Genomic DNA, 24,176 nt, shown 5'->3' with positions numbered 1-24,176 from the left:
TTATAGGGGCAATTTAGTGCCAAGCTCAAATAGAGTGGCCCTTTACCTGTTCACCTCACTACTGTTCTCCATGTCTGTGAGTGACAGACTGTGGACAGCAGAAGGTTGTCAGGCTGACAGACTACAGTCACACAGCCCCACCACCCCCACCACCACACTGCTTACACGCTGCCAGGCCAGCACCCCCTTCAATTACAGACTGGAAGAGCAAACCACACCAGCATCACCCCCCTGTCAACTGACATACAACTCATACAGGTCTAGGCACACATAAAAACCATCTGCAAACACACAGATACACAAAAATTTGACTACTGCAGTGGATTGAAATTAGGGGCAACTAGGCCTTAGTGTAGTAACTGTATTGATTCCGTATTGATTAAAATGACTTATAATAACATGGTTTGTAGATTAATTGCAAACAAACATTCATGCACATTTAGTAGACACACAAAGGCACAGTTATGCACATGCTCACACATTTATATACACACAGAGAGAAACATCTCATGAATATTGAACGAGTTTTGTGGGTTCCAACTGAACGCACACTTCTCTGTGTACTGTGTGTCATTGTTGAATAATTGATCCCCCTCCTTGCAATCTCCATTTGTCAGAGTGAACAGTTGTACTTCTGTGTACCTCTCCAAGAAGAAGAACACTTTTCACAGCTACTGCCAGACAGTTCAAGAGGCATGGGTGAATTACTGAAGCACATCTTATTTGTGACTGGGATAATGTTTTATCTAAATTTGTAGTATTTGCATTTAATGCTGAACTGGCAACTTGAATTTCATGACATTACATCTTTGTTGGCAGGTATGAGATCAAGTATGACAAGGACGATTATGTGCTGAGAGTGAAGAAGTCTTCAATTAACGACGAGGGCACGTTCACCTGTGTGGCAGAAAACCGTGTTGGAAAGCTGGAGGCCTCCGCCACTCTCACAGTCAGAGGTACAAAATTACTTTGTTCTTTGTTATTTTTTAACATTTAACATTTAGATTGGCAGTTTACTCCATAGGGTCTCCTTTACACAGATGGAAATCCAGAATGCTGACTCCCACAGTCAAGAGAGATGTAGACAGTCTATGAATCTGTTTAATTATTTACATTTCCAAGTGCAGTGTCAACACACTCTGCCACCCTCCCCCTGTCGTGGTGGTCTGCTAGCCACACTACCTTCTATGCTGTAACCACCAAGTCAGCAAAGCCATTTCACAGATTACTGGTGCACACCACCAGTCCAATACCTGGGGTTTGCAAGGTTAATAAAAACATTCTAACCATAATTTGCCCTCTTTTCACCACTCTTCCCATTAAACCCAAGTGTTTAAGGTCCCAGTGGAGCGCTTTAGAACGACACAGGGGGCCAGAGGGAGGTAAAACAAAGTCTGGGTTGATTTCTCTTCTTTTGTAATCTGGGTTTTTTAAAGTAGCATCTTTGTATTTTACTTGACAGTGAAGACACATACAGTAACAAAGAGGAAACACTGGGGAACCACTACCTGCATCAGCTCTTCTGGATAGAGTGCGGGGGTTTCAGAAGTTCCAGTGCCTGGATGGAACCCACATGCTGTCTTTACTTAGTCTTTGAAATCTTTTTTGCTCCCTTTCTTCTTCTTGCTCTCTTTTTTCTGCCCTATCCATCAGCACTAGTGATAAACGCACCCTCGCCTTGCTACTACAAACATATAACACCCGTAGAATCGTAGATTTCATTAATGCGAGCAGTGACAATCCAGTAGTATATTTGTCTCTAAAGAGCAGAGGTGGCTGCCCCCACAATGCAATTGAATATTGTTTAGCACCAGTGGGCGCTCATTCCAGAACCCTTTTATCATTCAGGGGTCTGAGAAACAGAGGCTTTGAGCTTATTGAAAAAAAACAAAAAACTGTCCAGTGGACAGTGGACAAAAACTACTTGATTCTCTCTGTCATGTTTCCCTGTGCCAGAAATGTGTTGAGCCCAACACAACATGTCATTCATTCTGACTTTGATTTCTTTTTGTCTTATTTCATTATGTTTGTTCTGTTCCTCTTCTGTCGTTTTATGTTTGTGTGTTTGTGTCTTAATTTGTTTCTTTTGTGTATCCACTCCTCCATTGTTGTGTCTCCAGCTCGCCCTGTCGGTAAGTACCCATCCTTCTGATTTGATGCCATCCTGCATGCCCTCTCCATACACACTACTGCACCTGACTGCTTGACAATCAATGAACATTGCTTTAACATTACTGTATTTGTTCACACAGGTGTTAAATCATATTGTCTACACTTTTACACAATTATTGTTTGCAAATTGTGTTAATAGTTTTTGAAGACTTATGTTTCTACCTCAATTACTAACATAAAGAAAAAAACACTTTTACACCAGGTCTGTCTGTCGATGTAATGTGATGCATATGGAGAATCCAAACAGAGACAAAGCTCCACGGGATCGTTTTAATCTTGTATGGCTTTCATTTGTGATTAGTATCCATATCTGTCTTGAACTTAATCAATTAATTATTTAGAATTTGCTTAAAAAATATGTCAACACACTTCCTCACTATGGACGTGACAGCAATCAGTCTTAACTTTATAATCAAAATTTCTCTGTAACAACATCAAAACAATTTGATCGTGAAGCAAATTGTCAAAGCACTTTTTTTTTTTTAATTAAGAAAGCATTACTTATAATGTCCTTCAGTGTATAGATTTTACAATACAAACAACAGCCACAAAATATGCAAAATAATTGTCTTTGCCAAGTTTACATTCTTTTTTTGTAGGTCTGTATTTTTATCACTTAACCTTGATCTCAACCGGCAGCTGACGGAACTGGTGTAGGTTTCAATGACAAACCTGCTAAAGCACAGATTTATCAAGTGTAGTGACTCAAGGTTGCCATTACCAGTGCAGCTCTAAACTGAAAGCTCTTTAGATTCTAGACCCTGCCCTTTACAATAAGTGAGTGGGCTGGCAGTCTGAGTCTAAGACATTGTCATCTCATATGGTCCAGGACTTGTTTAACTTGCAAGTCTGGAGGCCATCTGTGGATTTTTGGAACACAAAGCTGAGATCTGTTTGTTTTGGACAAGTTTCCATCCTTCTGAGCCCCACAACATTGAGCGGGGAATCTGATTTTATGTCCTATAGATAGGGAAAGGTCAAGGCAGAACCAAATTTGATACACTTAAGATATTAAATTGTCAGAGGAAGTGACTGAAAACGGGCATATGGAGAGAGAGGTTGCTTTTTCGAGTAGAAACAAAAGGAATGCAGGAACAAGAAACGTAAGGCAGGACAATGAAGGGAAAGGAAAAGAATGGCAAAAGTGTGTGTCAAGACAGACTTGACTTGCAGAAAAACCCAGACACTGCCTCAGTGGCAGGACTTTGGTTGCCAGAACAGCAGTGGCTGTTCTACGATTGTCAAACTGTCAGCTTCCAAGAAGATGGAGGAAATTACACATTCAGTCTGCCTGTGGGAAGACACAGTAATTGCTTTCGACCTCTGAATAAAATATGATTGAATGTGGGATTTTAAAGGAGGAAGAAATGCTTCTGAGTTTGTGTATCTGGGTGTACTGAATGGATGTCTTTCTCTCTGTCCATTTGTTATTTTCACCCTGACTGCTGTTTTATGCTGAGCCCTCTCCAAACCAGGCAGATGTGTCTTGTCATGAATTAAATATGGGCGCCTGATCATATGTTTCCTTAGGAGGGGACAGGAGGGATCCTCTCACATGTCATTGAGGGTTTCTGAATCAAAACAGGGCCAGTGTGAGTTAGCCCTGAGTGAAACTGTGAAACTGTCACACACTGACTTTCTCTTGATTTGTCTGAATTCTTGATTTATGCTTCTCTGTGGGCCTCCCTCTCCCTTTTTAGGTACATCCCCCTCGTACAGTATTTCCCATAAGTATTCCATTCATTTTTAAATGTAATTTAAAAGATAGAAAGGGAGATTGAGAGTAGAGCCACAGGTATAGAATGACCCCAAGATTAATGTCAAGCCACCAGGAAAAGCTAAGCAAGCAAAAACTTTTTTTTAAAATGGGATATCTTTCAATATTAATGACATGACCACTGCTAGCTGATTGATACTTTTGTTCAATACAAATTGATACTAATTCTGTTTGACAGTACTGAGTACCATGTAGGGGGGTATGGGAAAGAAGGAAATACCGATGAAGAGAGTGTGAGAAAGGACAGTGCCAGGCAGCACGGTGATAGGGCCCAGTCTGTAAGGTGCTAGACAATATTTTTAGTCGGTAGTCAGTAGTGCAGTGTGTGGGATGGAACAGAGCAGAGGACGAGATGGGAGGGAACTGAGTCCTTGCCAGAGCATGATTTAGGAGCTCTGTATCAGGCCCAGCATTGTGAGAGCCACAAGATATCCAAGCTGCAGAAGGCCAAACGGGAAGGCAGTAAATCTGTAGCCATCTGTACCATTCCCAACTGTGTGTATCTTTGACAAATACACATCCCCCAAAAAGGGATTACATGGAGAAACCAGCCAAATGGGAAGTGTTTGGCCTTACTGGATCCAGCTGGCTTGTCAGTGTAAGGTCTTACAGCGAAATCTAAAGAAACAGAAAGAGTGCAAGATGTTGCATTGCAACAATTCAGATTTTTTTTGTCGTACAATTTTGAAATAATCTGTAGAAATTTTTCATGTTGTTTGCCTAAAGAAAGCGGCAACTACTACCCAGTGTCTTCATTTACTTGAAGTTATGGCAGGAACTCTTTAAATTGTTTTCTTTCATTATCTCTGCAGGAATCACGTTTCCTGCTGTAAGGAACGTTTAATGGAGGTCTTGTCTCGGCAAACATGACACAGTACCCCCAGTGAAAGTCAGAATAAACAATTAGAGGTCTTGGGCCATGCAGGAAAATCACCTAAGGGTCAGACATTTTCAGAGATCTAGTTTTACAGCTGCGATAACATGTGGTAGTATCCTGTAGTTGCACTCATGATTAGCATATGCCTATATACAATACTGTAGCTCTTGCACAGGTTGCTGGTAGTAAGAGTTTGCTTTTACTGCTATGCTGGATGCTACGTCATCTACTGTATATGCGACACATTACTTACTTTGTTTATTTGGGATGAAAGTTTGCAATGGGCAAGGGAACACTCTACATTCCATTATTATCTCAACTATGTACTCTGATTCATCAGCTTTCACTTTTTAATTGCCCTGTGAAAAACCATGATAAATGTTACTTGAACAAGTGGAAATGTGAGGACAGTGTGCTGTGTTCTCATGCCTCCCTAACTTGCCTTCAGGGATTGGTCAGGGAGTGAAGAGAGGCAACAGTGCAAACCAAAAGAGCTTCTATCTAATCTCTATACCCCTCTCTCTTTATTATTAAACTGTATCTGTCAAGTTGTCAGTCAGAAATGTCTCACTCTGTCCTACTGTGAGGGTGTGACAACTGGTCTGGCTCCTGATGGAGTCGTGAATATTGACTGGGAAAGTTTCACACTACGATTTAAAAAATTTGATAGCTTTTCAAGTCTCTTCTCTCTTTGATGGAGAGGTGGTGGCTTGAAGTGTGGCAAACAGAAATAGTCGTTTCTGCCTCACAGTCGCTATTGATAAAATTTTGATCAGAAGTACTGAGCCACTTCAGATCTTGACTTTCATATGAGATGCATTCTGATGCAGACTAAATCTCACATATGGAAAGTCAGACATGATTAACCCTGTATGTCTATACCTGTTCATAGTGTTGGATGTTTCCAGGGCATGGGTGTGCCTTCGTGTTGTCTCAGATCTAAATGCCATTGTGACCGAGGCGTTTCCTCGTGTGAATGCCAATGTAGCTGCCATTCATTCGGCCTGGATGAATGGCTAACCTGGTTACCATGGAAATGATAGTCATGATAGTCATTAGTGTTCTCCCTCTGTTCAGAGCCATTAGAGAATAAAAGATGGATATAATGCTGCATGGAAGCTCTGTACAGCACTCCCATTTTGATTTAACCATGTGGTATATTGCTTGTTTTTGCTTGAAATCCCCAAGTCCTGATAATCTCCAGCTCTGATGTTTGGCCTCACTATGTCCCACTGGTCTACTAAAACTGGTGTTTTTACCTTTTGACCTTAGCTGCACCCCAGTTTGTCATCCGTCCAAGGGACCAAATTGTGGCTCAAGGCCGCACTGCCACCTTCCCGTGTGAAACCAAAGGAAACCCTCAGCCTGCCGTCTTCTGGCAGAAGGAGGGGAGTCAGGTAAGAGCAAACAATCTCACATAGTCTGGTGTGTAGAAAACAGTTTTATCTCTTTTATTGCTTTTTCGCATTATTCCTTACATGTGAAAATATATCGCTCTCTTGTTAGGAAGCTTTCATTATATACTATGCATCTAGTGTTATCAAAACCCGACACTTTGTTTGGATTCCCTTGGCTGTATGCACAATTGTTGAGTGCTTATGATTCTCCTGCCCTGCACATCCATACACACATACACACAGCACTTCAAACTACACTATCTGTCATCAGTATCTTTACTGCAGACACACAAATACACCTTTTGTTCTCATGAGCAACCAAACGACAGTGTGTCTGGCAAAGTGCTAATCGGTTTCCCGTGACCCAGCACTGATAAGAACGATCCTATCCCTCACTCTAGCAGATTACCCATTCAAATACCTGGGTGTCCTCACAACACTCAACAACAGTGCCAATTAGGAGCCTGTTGGGGCTTGTAGATTAGCCAGAGATATGAATCAGCTCTGGCTAAGGTTCAAACACACACACACCTAGCCTGTAGGCCAACGGTTACAGCAAAGTTCTCTTAAAAGAGTGAAGAAAAGTGAGACACATGCTTACATTTAGTGTAATACTTACCCACTTTGGCCCTTACCAATGTGTGACCAAATCCACAGGACTCACTAATACTGAGTAATGTTGTGAACTTGACACCAGCATGTTTCTCACATTGTCATTAAAGATGGGGCTTTCAAAATTATTGCACTGCAAACACCTTTGTACAAGCAGTTGCATGTCCTCTCCAGCTCTGCACTTGTTTCTGTCCTTTGTTTATCAATGCCTTCTCTATCACACCTACACTGATGTATAAAAGGTATGAAGGCATTTGTTGAGAGAAAAAATTAAAGCTAATTAAGTACAGTAATTAAATAACAGAACGGCCTTTTTCTCACTCTTGAGGATAATGGACTGTATATCTCAAATGTGCTGGAGATGCATATAACCTAATTAGAAAAAAAAAGAACATCATTTGTTGCATTAAATTGATTAGGTAATTAAATCCAGCTAATGTAATTGCTTGTTACCTTTGTGAGGATCATAAGAAAAAAGGAAAACAAAAAAGAGAGACTTATGACAAGGTGGCAGAATAGCTAATCAAAAAAGAAGTAGAAGTGATGTTTTTTCAGTGTCACCAGTCTTCTGATATTGCATATTTACTCTAAAATTTGTGAGATAGATTATCCCTTCCTCTTTAGGCAAGGCAAGTTTATTTGTATAGCACCTTCTATACATAAAGGCAGTGCAAAGTGCTTAACATAATACATTAAAACATTTAAAAAAAACAAAACAAAAGAAAAGCAGCATAAAAACATTAAAATGCAAATTAAAATAATAGAAAACCTTTTTTAAAGGACATTAAAAAGTTAGTAAACTTTAGATATTCTACAGATAAACTGTATAATATTCAGTACAGCTTCAGCTTGTATGTGGAGGTCTCTGTGGGTAAATGAGCAGCTCAAAACCACTGTGGAATTGAAGCAGAAAGAAAAATAGTCATGAAGCCAACAAGAGCAAAAGTAGCCTTCATAACACAGTGGAGCCTCTGGCTTGGCCCAAGAATAGATATGAAACCAAATCATCAGCTGTGTGCATGTTGTGCAGTTTGAGGTTGTTTAACCAAGTGATAGATGAAATTGTTCATACTATAGCTGTAATAGTCTGATCTGTGTGTATGTGAGTGCGCACAGTATATGTGTGAGTTTGGTGGTGGTGGCTGTTTGAACATTTTGTAATTTTTTTTTAGGTTGTACCGGTTCCATGTTCTCACTAATTGGCTGTTTGTTTCTCTTCCTGCAGAATTTGCTCTTTCCCAACCAACCCCAGCAGCCCAACAGTCGCTTCTCGGTGTCGCCCAGCGGAGATCTCACCATCTCATCTGTGCAGCGCACAGATGCTGGTTACTATATCTGCCAGGCCCTGACCGTTGCAGGCAGTATCCTTGCCAAGGCTCAACTGGAGGTCACAGATGGTGAGGGAAAACTGACGAGTAACTTCTTCCATGCCAGCACACTATAGCACACATACAACTTAACACCACTGCAAAGGTGGTGAAGGTGGTGCATATGTGCCTTTTAAACACAGATGTATATTCAATTTGCATGTTTGATTCTCTCCGAAATTCATTTAGGCATTTACCCCTCAACAAATAAATTATTTATACTGACTTAAAAAGAAGTGTAAGCGATTCTGGAGAAAAGACTGTTGATACTTGAACTCAACAGCAAAACAAATTCAACCCTCCCTTTAGTGTTCATTCAGAAGCGCCACCTTCCAAATTCATTGACGCATTGCCAAGGCAACAACACAACGGCGGAACCCAGAGCATTTTATACAGCGTGGAAGTGGACACTCATCACTGAAGCAAAACAAACCTTATCATATAAAAAGACATCAAACAAACGACGTCCACACAAACACAGCATTCAAAACACAATGGAGTAAAAACTAGCTAGAAGTAGTTGTTTAGATTTTTTTGACAATCTTTTTACAAAAGTGACAGAAGAAAGGATCGTAGGTTTGTAACCAAGCTAACAAGGAAGGTAACGTTACCTAGCATAGCATTTCGAATTCCTGTTTTTAGGTCTTTGTGGCTATAAAACCCGTCACACGTTTACGAACAAATGCCAAGATATAGAGCAAACAACGAGACCGAAAGTAATGTAACTAATGTTAGCTAGGTTGTGGATAGCAAACTGTGGCCACAGTTACTGCTGTAAAGGTAACATGCGGAGGACGAGATGGTTTCCCATAGCCAGTACACCAGCCCCTGTCACGCTTACGCCAGTAGACAGTCCTTCGATACACTCGCCTTAACTTCGCCGCCAGTCTCTCGTCTGCAGTCTCAATCAATCCCGTTCAAAACTCCACATGGTCTGGCGACGACAGACATTCCCCGGTAATTCAGGATCCAAATTTACCGTCTCTTACTCCAACTGCCCCATTTCCCACATCTACCCTCTTCTCTTCCTATTTCCCCTGTCCTGATGCCGATTGGCTGAAATAGTGTTGTGTGACTCGGTTCGAGCCACTTATTTTGATTCCCATTTGAAGAGCCATGGCTGTATACAGACACCAGATTTTTTTCAGCACAGACACAGAATGGACAGCTTGTGGACCATGAGGAGATACTCACTGAATTTGACAAAAAGTGAATTGGATTAGAATCGCTGACTATACCTTTAATAAATTCTAATTTTAGTTTGTCATGGTTTAACCTCAACATCTTTCTTACTTAGCTGAGTTTAAATGGGCATTTGGCCTACAAAACTGTTGAAAGTATTTAGTAGATACACAAATACAGATGAATTCTCTGGTTTTTCTATGAATTCAGCTTTAGTATGAGAAATGCAAGTATGCCCATGACCTTCAGTTACTGTGTTTTTCCTCTATGGTCTTTGAGTCATTTTTTTTTTTTTACCTGACACAATTTAATTAAAATTTTATACTTCTTCTTTTGGAAAGGAAATAAAGCATTGCCCTTGAGTTCCTTCAAGTTTAATGATCAGTGTTTGGATGAGTGGGCAAGGTTCAAGTACGTGTATTATGGACGCAGCAACAGAAAGAGACGGGGGGGGGGGGGGTGATTGAGTGAATGACTGACAATGGTTTGCTGTGGAATGAATTATGTAGTCCTGTGAGGAGCAAAAGCATCTGATCTGCTCAGCTGTTGTGATGGCAAGATCGACGGCCAACCATATGTCTACTGAAGTATCTGCTAGCAGAAAGATTAAAAGCACCACAGAAGCTCAACATTTTGTCAGACACAGGAACACAATTGGTATGGCCTTCAAATGCCTGGAATAATACAACATCACATTTACAGCCTTATACTTTGGCTCATCAACAGTTGACCCCTTTATTTGTTTTATTTATTTATTTGTTATTTATTTATTTAAGTATTTACTGTATGTTTTTGGATTCAGATTTTTCAGGGATTTTTTTCTTTAAAAATGTCTAACAAAAGGCATGTTAGCAAGACGGGTGTTAAGAGAAAAAGAGAGAGAGGAGGAAAGAGTACAGGAGGGCCAGGGTGAGGTCATGGCCACACCTGCTGCAGTCTTTATGTGATTTACTGCCCTGAGCCCTGACAACAGTCTGTGGAGTTCAAGGAGATCTGTAATGAGAAATTCCTGATCTAGAGACCTAAGGCTTCAGTCGAGCCTTACTTCTTACCTCTGTCCCTCCTACATGCCTTTGACACCATACATCAGACAGATCAAGTCTGAGGACCAAGCAAAGAATTCTGCTTGTGCACTTGCACATCTGTCAAAACTAGCTTACTGTCTTCTCTTAATAAGGAAAACATCAGAGTCTTCACTTAAACCATCCATTAACAGACAGCAGTGCACATCATGATTGAGGCTGTTGAGTAGTGAAACAAAAGGCTTTGGTCTAGCTAATAATGTTAAATCTTAAGGTTGAAAGCAATGGCAGACAGAAAAATTCCCGGGAGTGTTTACAAGATAAAGATAAACTACAGCCTAGTGAGTCCCTGGCTAGTAGGAGGTGCTTTGAATCTTCTCTTGGTTTAGATTATGATTCACGCTACCGCTTTTGATTCATACAATTGCATTTGCCCTAATATAAATATTGCAGGTGAAATGTCATTATTGAAATTGATGTGCTGCATTTGGTGTTTGGTAGATAGTGTATCAGGTCTCTGCACAGTTTTTCTCTCTCCTTCTTAGCTGACCCAAAGCAAGGGGAGACCATAACAGAGAATAAGTGTATTACTCGAAAACGCTTCCTTTTGTCAGATGCTGGAGCTGAGAGAAAACGGTTGGAATCGAGGGTGTGATAATGTGTTGAAAGGTTACTGAGGTAGACTTGGTAATTAACCCCTACAGGTCTGACATCATTAATCCATACCTTCTAATTAATGTGGGTTCTGTGATGCCAGGGGGACTCCACATTATTCAACTCAAAATATATAAACTGCCTGCGTGCTAGAGTGCCAAGTCTCTCTGAGATCACCTCTGACATACCCACTATTTCATAAGGAGAACCCACAGGCTTTTTTTGGCACATTATAACAAATGGATTTGCTTATGTAAATGGAATTTACATTAGCATTCATCCAAAGTAAAACTAGAACAAAATACAAAAGGGTTGTCTTCTCCGATTTTTTGATGTTACGATTTAGATACTGCTTTTCACTCTGTTTACACCTCATACGAATATCATGAGGTGTTTTCAGTAATGTACTATTTGAAATGAACTTTTTATTTTGCCCCATGCTGCACATAATGAAGAATTTATCCGAACCACACTGAGTCAATAGGCAAGTCTCACCGCAAAACTGTACCACAGAGTCTAGAGTAGTGTATAAAAATAAGGCTATCCGGGCAGTAACTGGAAACTGTTTAGCATCCCTCTGCCACATCAATGAAACAAGAAAAACACTACTCAGCTGTTCTTTCCCTGCTTCCTGGAAATACAGGATATGGTCATTGTTCTGCGGTGCAATTACAAAACCTGCAGAAAAAAAGTCTATTTTATGATAGATACCCACATCTACCCCCAGTGCATTTTATGATCAATGCTGTCACTCAGTTTATTTTATAGTCAGATGTCTTATGTGAGCACCGTCCTCCGTCTGAACTTCAGAATGACACAAATGTGTTCACATTTTTGTCTTTGTTCCACAGTCCTCACAGACAGACCACCACCCATTATTCGTCAAGGCCCTTCCAATCAGACACTCGGGGTGGACAGTGTGGCACTGTTGAAGTGCCAGGCATCAGGAGACCCCATCCCCTCCATCAGCTGGCTGAAGGATGGGGTCAGTCTGCTAGGAAAGGACCCCCGCATGTCTCTGCAGGAGCTGGGCAGCCTGCAGATCAAAAACATCAAGGTGAAGGATTTCATTGGTCTCTTGGTCCCGGTCCTTTGTTTGTTTGTTTATGCAGTGATATACATTTGTGTGGTCATGCAACACTACCAGATACAATGTTTATAAAACTTGATAGGGCATGGCTTTAGTATAACTTGGATGAGCAAGGGGTAGTATAACGCCTTAAAAGCCAGACCATTTAAAAAGATGAATTGGCAGCATTGATTTTTTTTTATAATTGTTTGATAGCATCACTTAGTGGCATGGCAGCTCCAACAGGGCTCAGCTGTGCAGGGTTGGATGGACTCCAGCTATAGGATACAAACATGTATACACATGTGCACACGTACACATTTAGACTAGATTAAATTTAAAAGGCTCACATCTTCTTTTCTGCACTCCGCGCCCTCAGTGGAATATCTATTACGCTTGACAAAGCTGCCGACCACTGACATGTTATTTAATAAATGGAAGGAAGGCACAGGGACAAAAATCAACAAACAACCAAAGTTCCTAAGAGAAATGGAGAGTCAAGCCAGCTGTCATCGGTCCAGGGGGTTCCAGCAGCTCCCCCTTAAATTAATTAGCCTGGCTTTGTTGTGGTCGGCAGGACAGTAGAGAAATAAGGAAGGGGAGTAGAAAAGTGATGGAAGGGTGGTGAGTAGAAAATGGAATTCATTAGGAAATTAATGTCAGCACTTTGAGGCACTCACATATGACACACAAGTTTGCCAGCCCAAGGCTAGCTTGTGAAGTCGCTCTATCACTTTTAAGTGTTTCAGCAATAGAGAGATCACATGTATTCAGTCATTGCTCCTGCTCTCAGACTGTGTGAAATGAACTGGTATTTTCACTAAAAGTGTTAGTAGTGGAGTCATCAAGCTGTTTGTGTGTATGTATGTGTTCTTATTCATATATGCATGTGCATTCTACTGTGTACCAGCTTTCAGACTCGGGGATCTACACATGTGTGGCTACCAGCTCCAGCGGTGAAACATCATGGAGTGCTTTCTTGGAAGTGAAAGGTACAAGATGGCGTAATGATTAAATGCTCTTTATGTACAGAAAAAAAAATGTTTTTCAACTTATCAGCTAGAGTGTTTTTTTAGAGAAAGTGACCTTTTTCTGTCTCCTTCTCTCCATCCATTCAGAATCAGGTGGAGTGATGGTCATGAAGAACCATGATGAGAATGAGCTTCCAGGCCCACCATCTAAACCTCAGGTCACAGATGTCACTAAGAACAGTGTGTCCTTATCCTGGCAGCCTGGGATGGCTGGAGCATCGCCTGTCTCCTCCTTTGTCATTGAAGCCTTCAGGTTTGTTATAGCAGTAACTTTCATCCCTCGCTCATTGCAGTTAGTAGCCCTGGTATGGTACGAAACGTGGGTAGGAATACAATATTTCTCTCTATTCTTCTTTGTATTGATTTTTAATTTATTTTACATGCACTACTTTGTACCACCTAAATGTCGTAATAAAATATTGTGCAGCAACCTTCTTCTCTTTGATTACAGTCAGTCAGTGAGCAACAGCTGGCAAACAGTGGCAGATCATGTCAAAACCACCCAGTTTACTGTCAAAGGTCTCCGTCCCAACACCATCTACCTGTTCATGGTCCGAGCAGTCAACAGCCAGGGCCTAAGTGATCCAAGCCCCATGTCTGATCCTGTCAGAACTCAAGGTAACTTACATTAACATCAATATTAAAAGAATTTCATTATATTGACAATGTTTATCGAATACATGTAGTTATTTTAGAACTTTCCATAATCACTTTCACTGTTGGAATGTAGTTTTCTTTTTTGCTGAGTGTAATTTCTTTTTCTACTGATAGGGTAAGGTCATTGTGCACCCCTTCAAAGTGTGATACCTATCATACCCTCTCAGCAATCTGCAGGGAATAGCTTTACTGAAAAACTGCAGAATTTTCCAGAGGTCAAAGTCTCCATCTCAGGCCAGCTCATTAAAGCTACACTTAAGCAATTATGTAAAATAACCATGTCTACTTTTAGAAGGCCTAACCGAGTTAGTGCTATCCCTGCTATGTTAATGATCATAACAGGAGAAAATGACTGCCTCCAAACCCAAAGAAGATTTGATTACGGTACCGGACACACCGCAGTCTCCGGATTACATTGATATGATAAGTCCCCAACAAAAAATAAAAAATAAAAAGAAACTTGTGGCCAAGCTCTGCCAAATGCAAGACAAGATTGTGTCAGTTTGAATTGCAGCATGTCTCTTTCATGCTTGAGATGATATAGAGACTTATTTATTGAAAATGGCATGCATTGATGACAAATTGATTTTTCACTTCTTTCTAACTATGTTTGGCCTGTCTTGGCCTATTACTGTGGCCTGTGATTCATGACTGTGTTGGGTTGTCTGAATTAAGCTTTTTTGAAATATGATTTCCTCATATGGGTTTTTTGCTTTCCTTCAGTAAATAACTTAGAATGGGACTTGCTTCAACCATTTACATAAGTAGGTCTGTGTTTGGATGTATCTCATACACTGGATTTTTTTATTGCTTGTAAGTTGAAACAAATGCATGTGTAAAAGGGGAAATGAGCTGGAAAATAGTGTCATAGTGTCCACCTTCCATTTACTATGTATGGGAGTCGCACTCTGAGTTAATTTGTTGATGTGGTTGTTCAGTCGGGTCCCAGTAAGCAAAGACAAGTCACACATCTATAGAAACTTAGCCCAAGTCGCCTCTCTTTTTTCCAAACCAGACAAGTGTTGTAATAAAAAATGGAATGAGGTCATTTTAATTCAGATAAAGTTGCTCCTTTTCAAAAGAGGAACTGAGTGAAGTCTGTGAAAACTAAGTGGAAGAGTGTGGGAAACATTTTATATTTTTTTGGGCCCTCCCCCTCTTTTTCTCTTTTTCTCACATTTCTTTCTTGGTCTCTCATAGATATAAGTCCTCCAGCTCAGGGTGTCGACCACAGACACGTACAGAAAGAGCTTGGCGAGGTTATAGTTCGGTTGCACAACCCAGTTGTCCTGAGTCCCACAACCATTCAGGTCACTTGGACGGTAAGTGCAGGTTGTCATATTGCATACAAAATACAACTATATTAAACTGACACTTCACTTTCGTGAAGTACATCATTTTATTTGTTCAGTTCGAGGCTTCATACTGGAAGAACTTACAGTAGATGTATGAAGTCAGTTGGTTTATCTATGGTTTTCTTATCTCTCTGCATTCTTTTACATCTTTAATTTTGCAAAATTGAGTCATAAAGTCAAGATAGTTAATGTTAACATAAGATCCCTCTTTGAAGCCAAAAAGGTGCTCCTTGAGGCTACCATTTGTTTTATGTCAGGAAATTTTAGTCAGGTTGTTCCCTGAAGCTTTGAAATATTATAATTGGTGACTTAAAAGTAACTGAACATCAAATAGCTGGAAATTGTTTCGTTTAACCACAACGAACATAAAAAGAGATGGCAGAGACATCTGGTTGTTCATCAAGTTTCCATATATCTTCAGCTGCTTCTGTCTTAAAACAAAGACTTTGCACAGAAAAATTAGATTGAAATTAATGTTTGTATTTGAACTGTATTTTGTGAATATGATTTTTCTTGTTTTCCTACCAACTTGAGATGATGCATTAATCTTCTTTTACACTCACACATGCAAACAATACAAACACACATCTGCTCTTTCACCATAAATGTGCACATCTTGTGATGTTTGTCTCTGCACAAGAACCAGCAATGTCCCAAATTTTGGCATCTTTATTAAATGTGAAAAATGTACAGCGACAGCCTTGACTAAAATGTTTTTGTGTTTTTTACTAATTATATTCTTCAAAGCCGAGGTGTTCAGACAGAATATGTTTTGGTTTATTCTGTTTGTGGTGCTATAAATCACTCAGGTGCAGATATTTACAGTATAGACCCTTCACTTAGTGGCATGGGGTGCCTATTTCCATTTTCAAATGAACCACATTAGCAGGTTTCCTGGAAAGATGTTTATTGACCACTGTAATAAATATCAACCCAAGACTTGGTTAATTTAATGCTAGAACTTCGCTTAATGATTGTAATGTACAATCAACACAAAACATGGCTACTTAATCAATCAGGGGCCCTTTCAGTAAACAGAGGGGCCACTTTCAGAGCTTTTATATTTCCAAATCATTCCATTAATAAAAGTCATGCACCAAGCAGGGAATCCATTTTGCTGATTTACTTGGGCTACACTGGCAAAAAACAGCTGCTTAATATCCCACTTGAAAGCCATGCTCACTTCTTTCTACTGTTAACAAGCCATTACAATGAGTTATGCACCCACTCCTCCTCTGCATAAATTCAGTTTTTTCTGTCTAGCTAAATGGGCCCACCTTTGTAAGTGAGGGCTCCTTTGTGGGTTGCAGGGGGCTATCACACCTCCAGTCTCTCCGTCTTTTCTATGGGACAGATCTTCTGTTATCACCTCTGCTGTGTATTCTCCTCATGTCCCCAGGGTGTCTGTATCTGCTGCTGCATAATGTTGTGATACTTACAGCCCACGTTAGATGTGGTGGGACCTGCTTTCCAGTGTCACCAGTTAGTATTTATAATTCTTTAGGGGACAATGCATACTGTATGTCCTCTAAGGTAGCATTAAAAAAAGTATTTTTAATGAAGGAGGGAACACTTTGGGAAGGGAGCTGCGTATATGAGGTAATGTCAGGGTTTTAATTGAGCTAAATGTGTCATAGCTGGTGATAAAAGGCCCATTAAAAGACTACCAACCTCTTGACTGTCATGCATGGAATCCTGGGCGATAAAACTACATTGCAGAAAAACATCCTTATGTATTATCTAGTGGCTGACCCAGATAAAATCTACCAATCTCCTCTGCATAGTTCTTTTTTGCACTGAAATGCAGCAGTAATCTTGTCTTCATTCACTTGCTCAGGTGGATCGTCAGTCCCAGTTCATCCAGGGTTACAGAGTTCTGTACAGGCAGACATCAGGACTGCCTTCACCAGGATCCTGGCAGACGCAGGATGTGAAGGTCCCTTCTGAGCGCAGCGTCATCCTCTCTGCACTCAAGAAGGGAATTGTGTATGAGATCAAGGTCCGGCCTTATTTCAATGAGTTTCAAGGCATGGACAGTGAATCCAGGACAGCGCGGACGACTGAGGAAGGTACAAAGGAAGAAAAACTGCTGAATATTTTTAGATTATATCAGGACCACTACAATATAGTGAGTCCACCCGTTGTGCAACCATACAAATGTGGGATGACAGGTGACACATGACCCAGTAGGCTGCTATGATGTGGGTTTCGGTCATAATATAACTTTTGATACTGAGAACTGAGGGTATATGTGAGAATGCATGTGTATGGATGTTTGTGCCTGTTTGTCTGACCTTCCTGCTGTTGTTTTTTTTTGTTAATGATTGGTGGTGTTAGTGCCAACGTTCTTTTTATCCATGACCCAGCAGCCACAGGCCTGAGCTGTGATTGGACACAGCACACAATTCCTCCTGCGAAGATGATCTGTCGCCCAAAGCTTGATTCATACAGGCTCTGACAAGGCCTCAGAGCAGTGTGGCACAATATCACACACAGATGCACACACACAGGTCTGTTTGGATGAATTTACTATTTTGACCTATGCCAAAACAGAAATGCATCCAATAACATTGCACCAGCCTTGCTTTAACCTTCAAGTCTGGTAATGGAAATTAAATTATGTGATCTGAAGTAAAGACACAAAGTCCCACTACAGCACCAAAGACAAATACAGACTCTTTATACTGGAGACAAAGCCCATCTCTCCACAACATATTCAGGCTTGCATGTATAGGAGACAGTTCACATCCTGTCACAGTGACAGGCCCATTTATTTTCCCCTTCTCAAAGGGACCATATCTCCTGTGGCCAGCCAGTGTACTCACTGCTCTAGTGGAACTGCCATCACATTACAGCTGTCCCCAACACACTCTCACACTAACACACATATACAGTAAACCCATACATGCCAGCACACCACCCCTCCCTAAGGCCTCCAAAACCTGCATGTTACAGCTATTACCAATGCTGATAAGGTTCCCTGCTTCTGCTCTATCTGCATCCCAGTCCATCAGACAGCTTGGCCACTTTCTATTTCTGTCACAAGTCTGCTGCTGTACCTGGTCATAGCTGATACACCGTTAAACACACGGCTGTAGGTTCCTCAAAGACCTTGGGACTACTGAGAAGGGCAGCTGCAGACGGGTGACAAATCAAGGGAAAAACCAACATAGTGTCTTAGTAAGTTGTTGGGCCACCACGAGCCGCTAGAACACCTTCAGTGCACCTTGGCATTGATTATACAAGTCTCTGGAACTCTGCTGGGGGGATCGAACAACATTCTTCCAAAAGATATTCCCTCATTTGGTGTTTTGATTATGGTTGTGGAGAGCACTGTCTAACACGTTGGTCCAAAATCTCCCATAAGTGTTTAATTGGGTTGAGATCTGGTGAGTGTGAAGGCCATGGCATATGATTCATATTTTCATACTCATCAAACCATTCAGTGACCCCTCGTGCCCATTGTTATTCGGGAAGAGACCGCTCGCATGAGGATAGAAAGGTTTAATCATAGGATAAACGTGATCACTCAGAACAACTTTGTATTGATTTTCAGCAAAATGCCCCCACAACATAACGGAGCCATTGGATCTCCTCACTGTAAGGGTCAAGCATTCAGGCCTGCATCGTTCTCCTGGTATACGCCACACATGCACTTGCTCACTTGAGGAGAATATGGTGAAGGGTGACTCATCTGACCATATAACTTTTTTCCACATCTCTGTAGACCAGCGCCTATGGTTTTTGCCCTGGTCAACTCTCAAAAGTACATTCATCTTTGTAATGAGGGGTTTATGCACTGCAACCCTACTATAATATCCCTCTCTATGTAATTTTATACAGACTGTTATTGCTGACATAGTCTGATCATGTCCTGCATTGACATTCTCAGTCACCTGAGGAAGAGTTGCTCTTCTGTTCTCCTTACATATCATACTAATGCACAAGCATGACGGTCATCAAATGTGGGCCGTCAACCACAGTTTCCTACCTTATTTACTGATGTCTTTCCCATAGACCTAAATGCAGATGTCTCTTTAGTCACTGTTGCTATTGAAACACTAGCCAGTTGGGCAGTCTTTGTGACTCAAGATTCTGGCATCTGTGCCCCAACAATGAACCTTCTTTCAGAGTCACTTAGATCTTTTGCTCTTGCCATCTTGATACAAAATCAGAATCAACTGGACCTGCTCAGCAATTTTATTCATGCCACAGAGAATGCTTGGATGTTAATTGTTAAATTGTACCATGAAGTGCACCTGTGTAGAAGCATCTGCATTCGTAATGTATCTCCATTCATCTATTCAGGCTTTTCCTTTATTTTATCCCCCTTCTGTAGATAGATAAAGAAGTCAAGTTCAGAGGGTGATTAAAACTTAGGTTTTCCATTAGCTAACACAATTACAGATTCCTCAGAACAGGTCCAGACGGTTGCAGGGTTATATTATGCTCAACGCTCAAATGCTGTGTCCATCTTAGTAGTGTCCCTCATCCTTTTTCATACATTCTCTCACTCTCCATCTAGACAGTCATGTCAAGCCTGATAAATGGACTCTGATTGCCATCTTATTCCCACTGATTGTTTAAGAAGTCACTAAGGATGCCCATCATTTATGCAAAATAATGCTTATATACGTGAAAGGGAAATCAGTAATGTTTGTCCTAATATTTATTTGTAGTGGACTAATATTCATCCATGTTGATGTGTATCTCTGTAGAAAGTCCACAGCTTTCTTCCCACACCACCCACTGCGTTACATTAGCAATTGGCTTTGTTTTTTTTTTGGTATATATATAATATGTTTGAATACCGTCATCATGCAACACTGTACTGTGTGTGCGTGAAAGACTGGGGGTCACATTCCTGCCTGCCTGCCATACATCACTCTGCTAATGGCTCTATTAGCAGAGCCTGCGAGGACTCTAATGAAAAATGTGAATTGTTTAGCACAAATATGCATGATAATAAGCTGCTAAATCATTCATAACATTAACTTTGAACGACATTGTCTCTGATGGCTGCCATGCACCAATCCACTACTTTGTCACCTGGATGTAATGCAGCGTTGGAGAGCCCTGAGCATGATGGTTGATCAGATGTTCCCTTGGTAGATTGCTTCTAATCTGGCCAAGGTATTGGGTTCATCATTGGACACATTCATCTTCCACCATGCCAGGGCCTTCTGGCTCTCTGGGGGTCTGTGTGGCCAATCGCGCTGAGGGATGAGCACAGATTTACAGGGTGACACGTGCCATTTTGGATGGAGGCGAGGTGAGGGAGAGGCAGCTCAGGAGTAATTGACCTGTCAGTATTCTGCTGTGGTGCCGATCCCCCGCCAGCCACTGCGGAAATGAGAAAACATTATTTTTAAAACGTTATTTCCAGTTGGGCCAACTGTTATTTATTTTTCCTCTGTTACCTCTTGTAGGGTCAGATGATTGTTGTCATCAGAATAACAAGAGAGTGAGGTTTATGAAAGCTTGGACTTGTCTTATTTCTATAGAGTCTCTGTTTGCCTGTGGATAGATTAATTTAAATGTACCTTGCTCTGAAGCTTGCCTCTGATCCTTACCTACTGATTTTAGTTTCATCTGGCTGATCGATTAGAACCAGTCAATATGTTTACTGAGACCTTGTTTCCTTCACCGAAAATGTATTTTTTTCATATTTCCTTCTTGTCTGCGCTTCATCCTATAAGCTCGTTGACCCAGATGACACCCTGGCTCGGTCAGTGCTGGAGTCTTAGCTTCACTGAGAGCTTGTACCAGGTCGTCATTCCACAAATCAATACCAGTATTCTCTGTATAAATCCAACAGGCTGGAGCAGAGGATGAGATATTAAATCATAGTGAAATGTTAAAGATAGGCTATAGCATGTCAGACCTGCCCTGGTCTTCATGTAAATCCCCCTCTAAAGAGACATCTTGACAGCCTTCATTCACTTGTACCATGCCCAAAGAATAACATTCCTTGGAAAAGCGTGTGTGTGTGTGTGTGTGTGTGTGTGTGTGTGTGTGTGTGTGTGTGTGTGTGTGTGTGTGTGTGTGTGTGTGTGTGTGTGTTTGTGTTTGTCTGATTCTTGGTATGTGCATATTGCTGAGCTCCTGTTCAAACACATTCAGAAGACCAATACTACTGTGCATCCCAGTGTTCTTGTTTCTAAGCATTAAATACGCTGCTGCCTAAACTGTAAAATGATATATTTGATTGTTGACCTGATTATGATCTGGTTATTTTGTGCTTCCTCTTTTAGCTCCCAGTGCCCCTCCTCAGCAGGTAACAGTCCTGACTGTGGGAAACCAGAACAGCACTTCCATTAGCATCTCCTGGGACCCCCCTCCATCAGACCATCAGAACGGCATCATCCAAGAGTACAAGGTATGTCCCAGGAAGTCAGCATGAATTCTCATTTATCTTGTACAAAGCCAAATGGAATCAACTGCCTCTCTATTTCCCCCCTCTGTGCTTTAGATCTGGTGTCTAGGGAATGAGACACGTTTCCATGTAAATAAGACAGTGGATGCAGCCATACGCTCTGTGGTGGTGGGCGGGCTGCAGGTGGGAGTGGTGTACCGAGTGGAAGTAGCTGCCAGCACAAGTGCAGGGGTTGGAGTCAAGAGTGAGCCTCAGTCTATTATCATTGGTAAGATTGATTGATGAAAAGCATTCACAACTTTGCAACATCCAGTTAAATTTTTCCCCGGTGTTAATATCTGTGTTCACAAAAAAAACAACAATGTATTTCAGAACAAATTGTGTGAATATTTTCATTAAATGCCAGGAATTGGCAAATGGATAATGTTGTTAAAATAAGACTATTTTGAAATGTGGCCTGACCACATATGATTTATGTGGAGCTGAGGCAGATTGTGCCTGATTTGACCCATAACTGATGGCTTGGCCTGTGGCATGTTCTTATTTCCCCAGTGTCACTCACATAATCCATCTCTCAGAGCAGAGCCCCGAGCTTGCAGTTGTAATATATTGTGTGTTTGCAAGTCTGTGGATGTGCGAATGGATGTGTGTTCATGTGGTTACACAGTAATATCAAGATGAAGAGCTTTTGTGTAACTTTGCTTGCATGCACATATAATACATGAGTATTTATCTTTATGAGTGTGTATTTGTTCCAGTTGATGTGTGGGAAGAGTTTTTTGGGAACAGAGGTGTTCCCAAAGAAATAAGACACAACAGCTCTTTGTCTTATCATATTCCAAGAAATAGTGTCATGCAGGTTAGTCAGGGTGAGCTGCGACTGGAGATCAATAAAGACCGGGATCCTCTTCTCATTTCACATGGTGTGTTTTACCGGCAATAGAGTGAATTAGGGGCTGAGCTAAGCAAACATCCCTCTCACCTGGGGGTTTATTATAAGCTTTTAGGTTTTGTATTTTTCAGTCTGCACATTATATTTCACTGCACATCCTTTAAATCTATTTCCTGCTCCCTTGGTCAATACCTCAGCCGAAATTCATCCGACCTACTTTCTTTGATCTTAATCTAGTCCTAACCCTGTCTTGATGTATCCAGGTATTATTTTCTACAGAGTGGAAAAAGTGGAACATTCTCAGGCCATTCAGTATTACATGGATGATTGTGTTAACTTAACCTTGAAGCAGCAAATCATGCACAGCAGCATTGTTGTTTTCTGTTTCCCTCCTGTAACTATCCACCCAGCATCACATTAATGCTGTTTTTCACTGTTCCCTCAGGTAAGGAGTTCCGGGACGTAATTATACATGGAAACCGGAACAACAGCATCACAGAGCAGATCACTGATGTGGTGAAACAGCCTGCTTTTATTGCCGGTATTGGAGGGGCCTGCTGGGTCATCCTCATGGGCTTCAGCATCTGGCTCTACTGGAGGAGAAAGAAGAGAAAGGGCCTGAGCAACTACGCAGGTTAGACTGATCGTAGTCACCCATGCAAATTAACGCTGACATTCTGTTCTTGTGCCTTAGTAAACAATGGAAACTTCTTCTAGCATTCAACATATAATTTTTTTTCTCCATCAAAGCATGAATATTTTACTACTACATTATCATCTTACAATCTTAATGAGTATAGTTTTGATGAAATATTATAGAAGCTGCTAGCAGTGAGGTTCAGATGGCTATGGTGTTTAAAGATCAACAGGGAGACAGATGTCAGTGTGAATCATTTCCAGAGGGCTACAATTTTTGACAAATCCACCCACGGTGTTGGCTAATAGCCCAGGGTGGTCAGGCTGAGTGGGAAGGCTGGACTCTCTGTTGGTCACTGAAGCTGGAGTTTGTCCAGTTCTCCTCCCACACACTGACCCTGACATCTTACTGAATGCCCCCCAGTCAACACTAGCAACCACCAAGCCCACATACACTGCCAAGGGTACAAGATTTAATTAGAGAGCAGAAAATGGTAATGAACTGACACATTATTGTGTGTGTATTGTTTTCATTGCAGCACAATATTCTAACATTAGTTTGTCTCTAATTAACAAGCAGAAATTCAAGAGAAGCACATATTTATGTAGATTTTTTTTCTTATTACTTTTAGCAGGTCAAAAAGAGTACGTACAGTGGCAGCTACTAGAAGCTGTCTTGGTTAATTTGGTCTTCATTTCCGTTTGTTACGTGTTTGTGTGTTTTCTTTGGTTGTTTTGCACCGTCTCTACACCACCGTGGCCTCTGAGCTGGCTGCTTTCCTTGCTGACACTCTGCACACTGGATGACGATGTGGTCTTACATTCTATGTCCCTCAGCACCTCTCGGCTTGACCCTGTGCCCAGTGTGCAGATACCCCTAAAGCACCGCTTATCTCTGCAGGCTTTTAACGCACAACTTCTCTGTCTTCTTGTTTTGCAGTTCAGTCCTTCACCTTCACCCCTGCAGGTACTGTTCATTTGTCCCGTCTCCTCACCCCACCTCAACGCAGATTCATCTCCTGTCCACTTATAGTATATATGCTTGGATTGTCAAACTGATGGTCATGGCTAATGCAAATCGATACCCCATACTGACGAAG

At 41.2% G+C, this 24,176-nt stretch overlaps 1 protein-coding gene across 1 annotated transcript in view; it reads left to right on the top strand.

The window, feature by feature from the left end:
* The window catches only part of robo2 (roundabout, axon guidance receptor, homolog 2 (Drosophila)), a 320,982-nt gene that overhangs the window by 268,502 nt on the left and 28,304 nt on the right, over positions 1-24,176 (top strand). Inside the window, exons 8-20 of the mRNA XM_040131075.1 lie at positions 820-956; positions 2,121-2,132; positions 6,099-6,223; positions 8,061-8,232; positions 11,912-12,117; positions 13,040-13,121; positions 13,248-13,413; positions 13,612-13,778; positions 15,018-15,139; positions 17,010-17,241; positions 21,427-21,551; positions 21,645-21,816; positions 22,886-23,074. Of these exons, the coding sequence (XP_039987009.1) occupies positions 820-956; positions 2,121-2,132; positions 6,099-6,223; positions 8,061-8,232; positions 11,912-12,117; positions 13,040-13,121; positions 13,248-13,413; positions 13,612-13,778; positions 15,018-15,139; positions 17,010-17,241; positions 21,427-21,551; positions 21,645-21,816; positions 22,886-23,074 (1,907 nt within the window). The remainder of the gene's footprint in view (positions 1-819; positions 957-2,120; positions 2,133-6,098; positions 6,224-8,060; positions 8,233-11,911; positions 12,118-13,039; positions 13,122-13,247; positions 13,414-13,611; positions 13,779-15,017; positions 15,140-17,009; positions 17,242-21,426; positions 21,552-21,644; positions 21,817-22,885; positions 23,075-24,176) is intronic.

This window comes from Xiphias gladius, chromosome 7 (genome assembly GCF_016859285.1).
Source record: "Xiphias gladius isolate SHS-SW01 ecotype Sanya breed wild chromosome 7, ASM1685928v1, whole genome shotgun sequence".
Taxonomy (NCBI): domain Eukaryota; kingdom Metazoa; phylum Chordata; class Actinopteri; order Istiophoriformes; family Xiphiidae; genus Xiphias; species Xiphias gladius.
The sequence above is the reverse complement of the archived record's forward strand: the minus strand, read 5'-3'. Positions and strand labels throughout refer to the sequence as shown.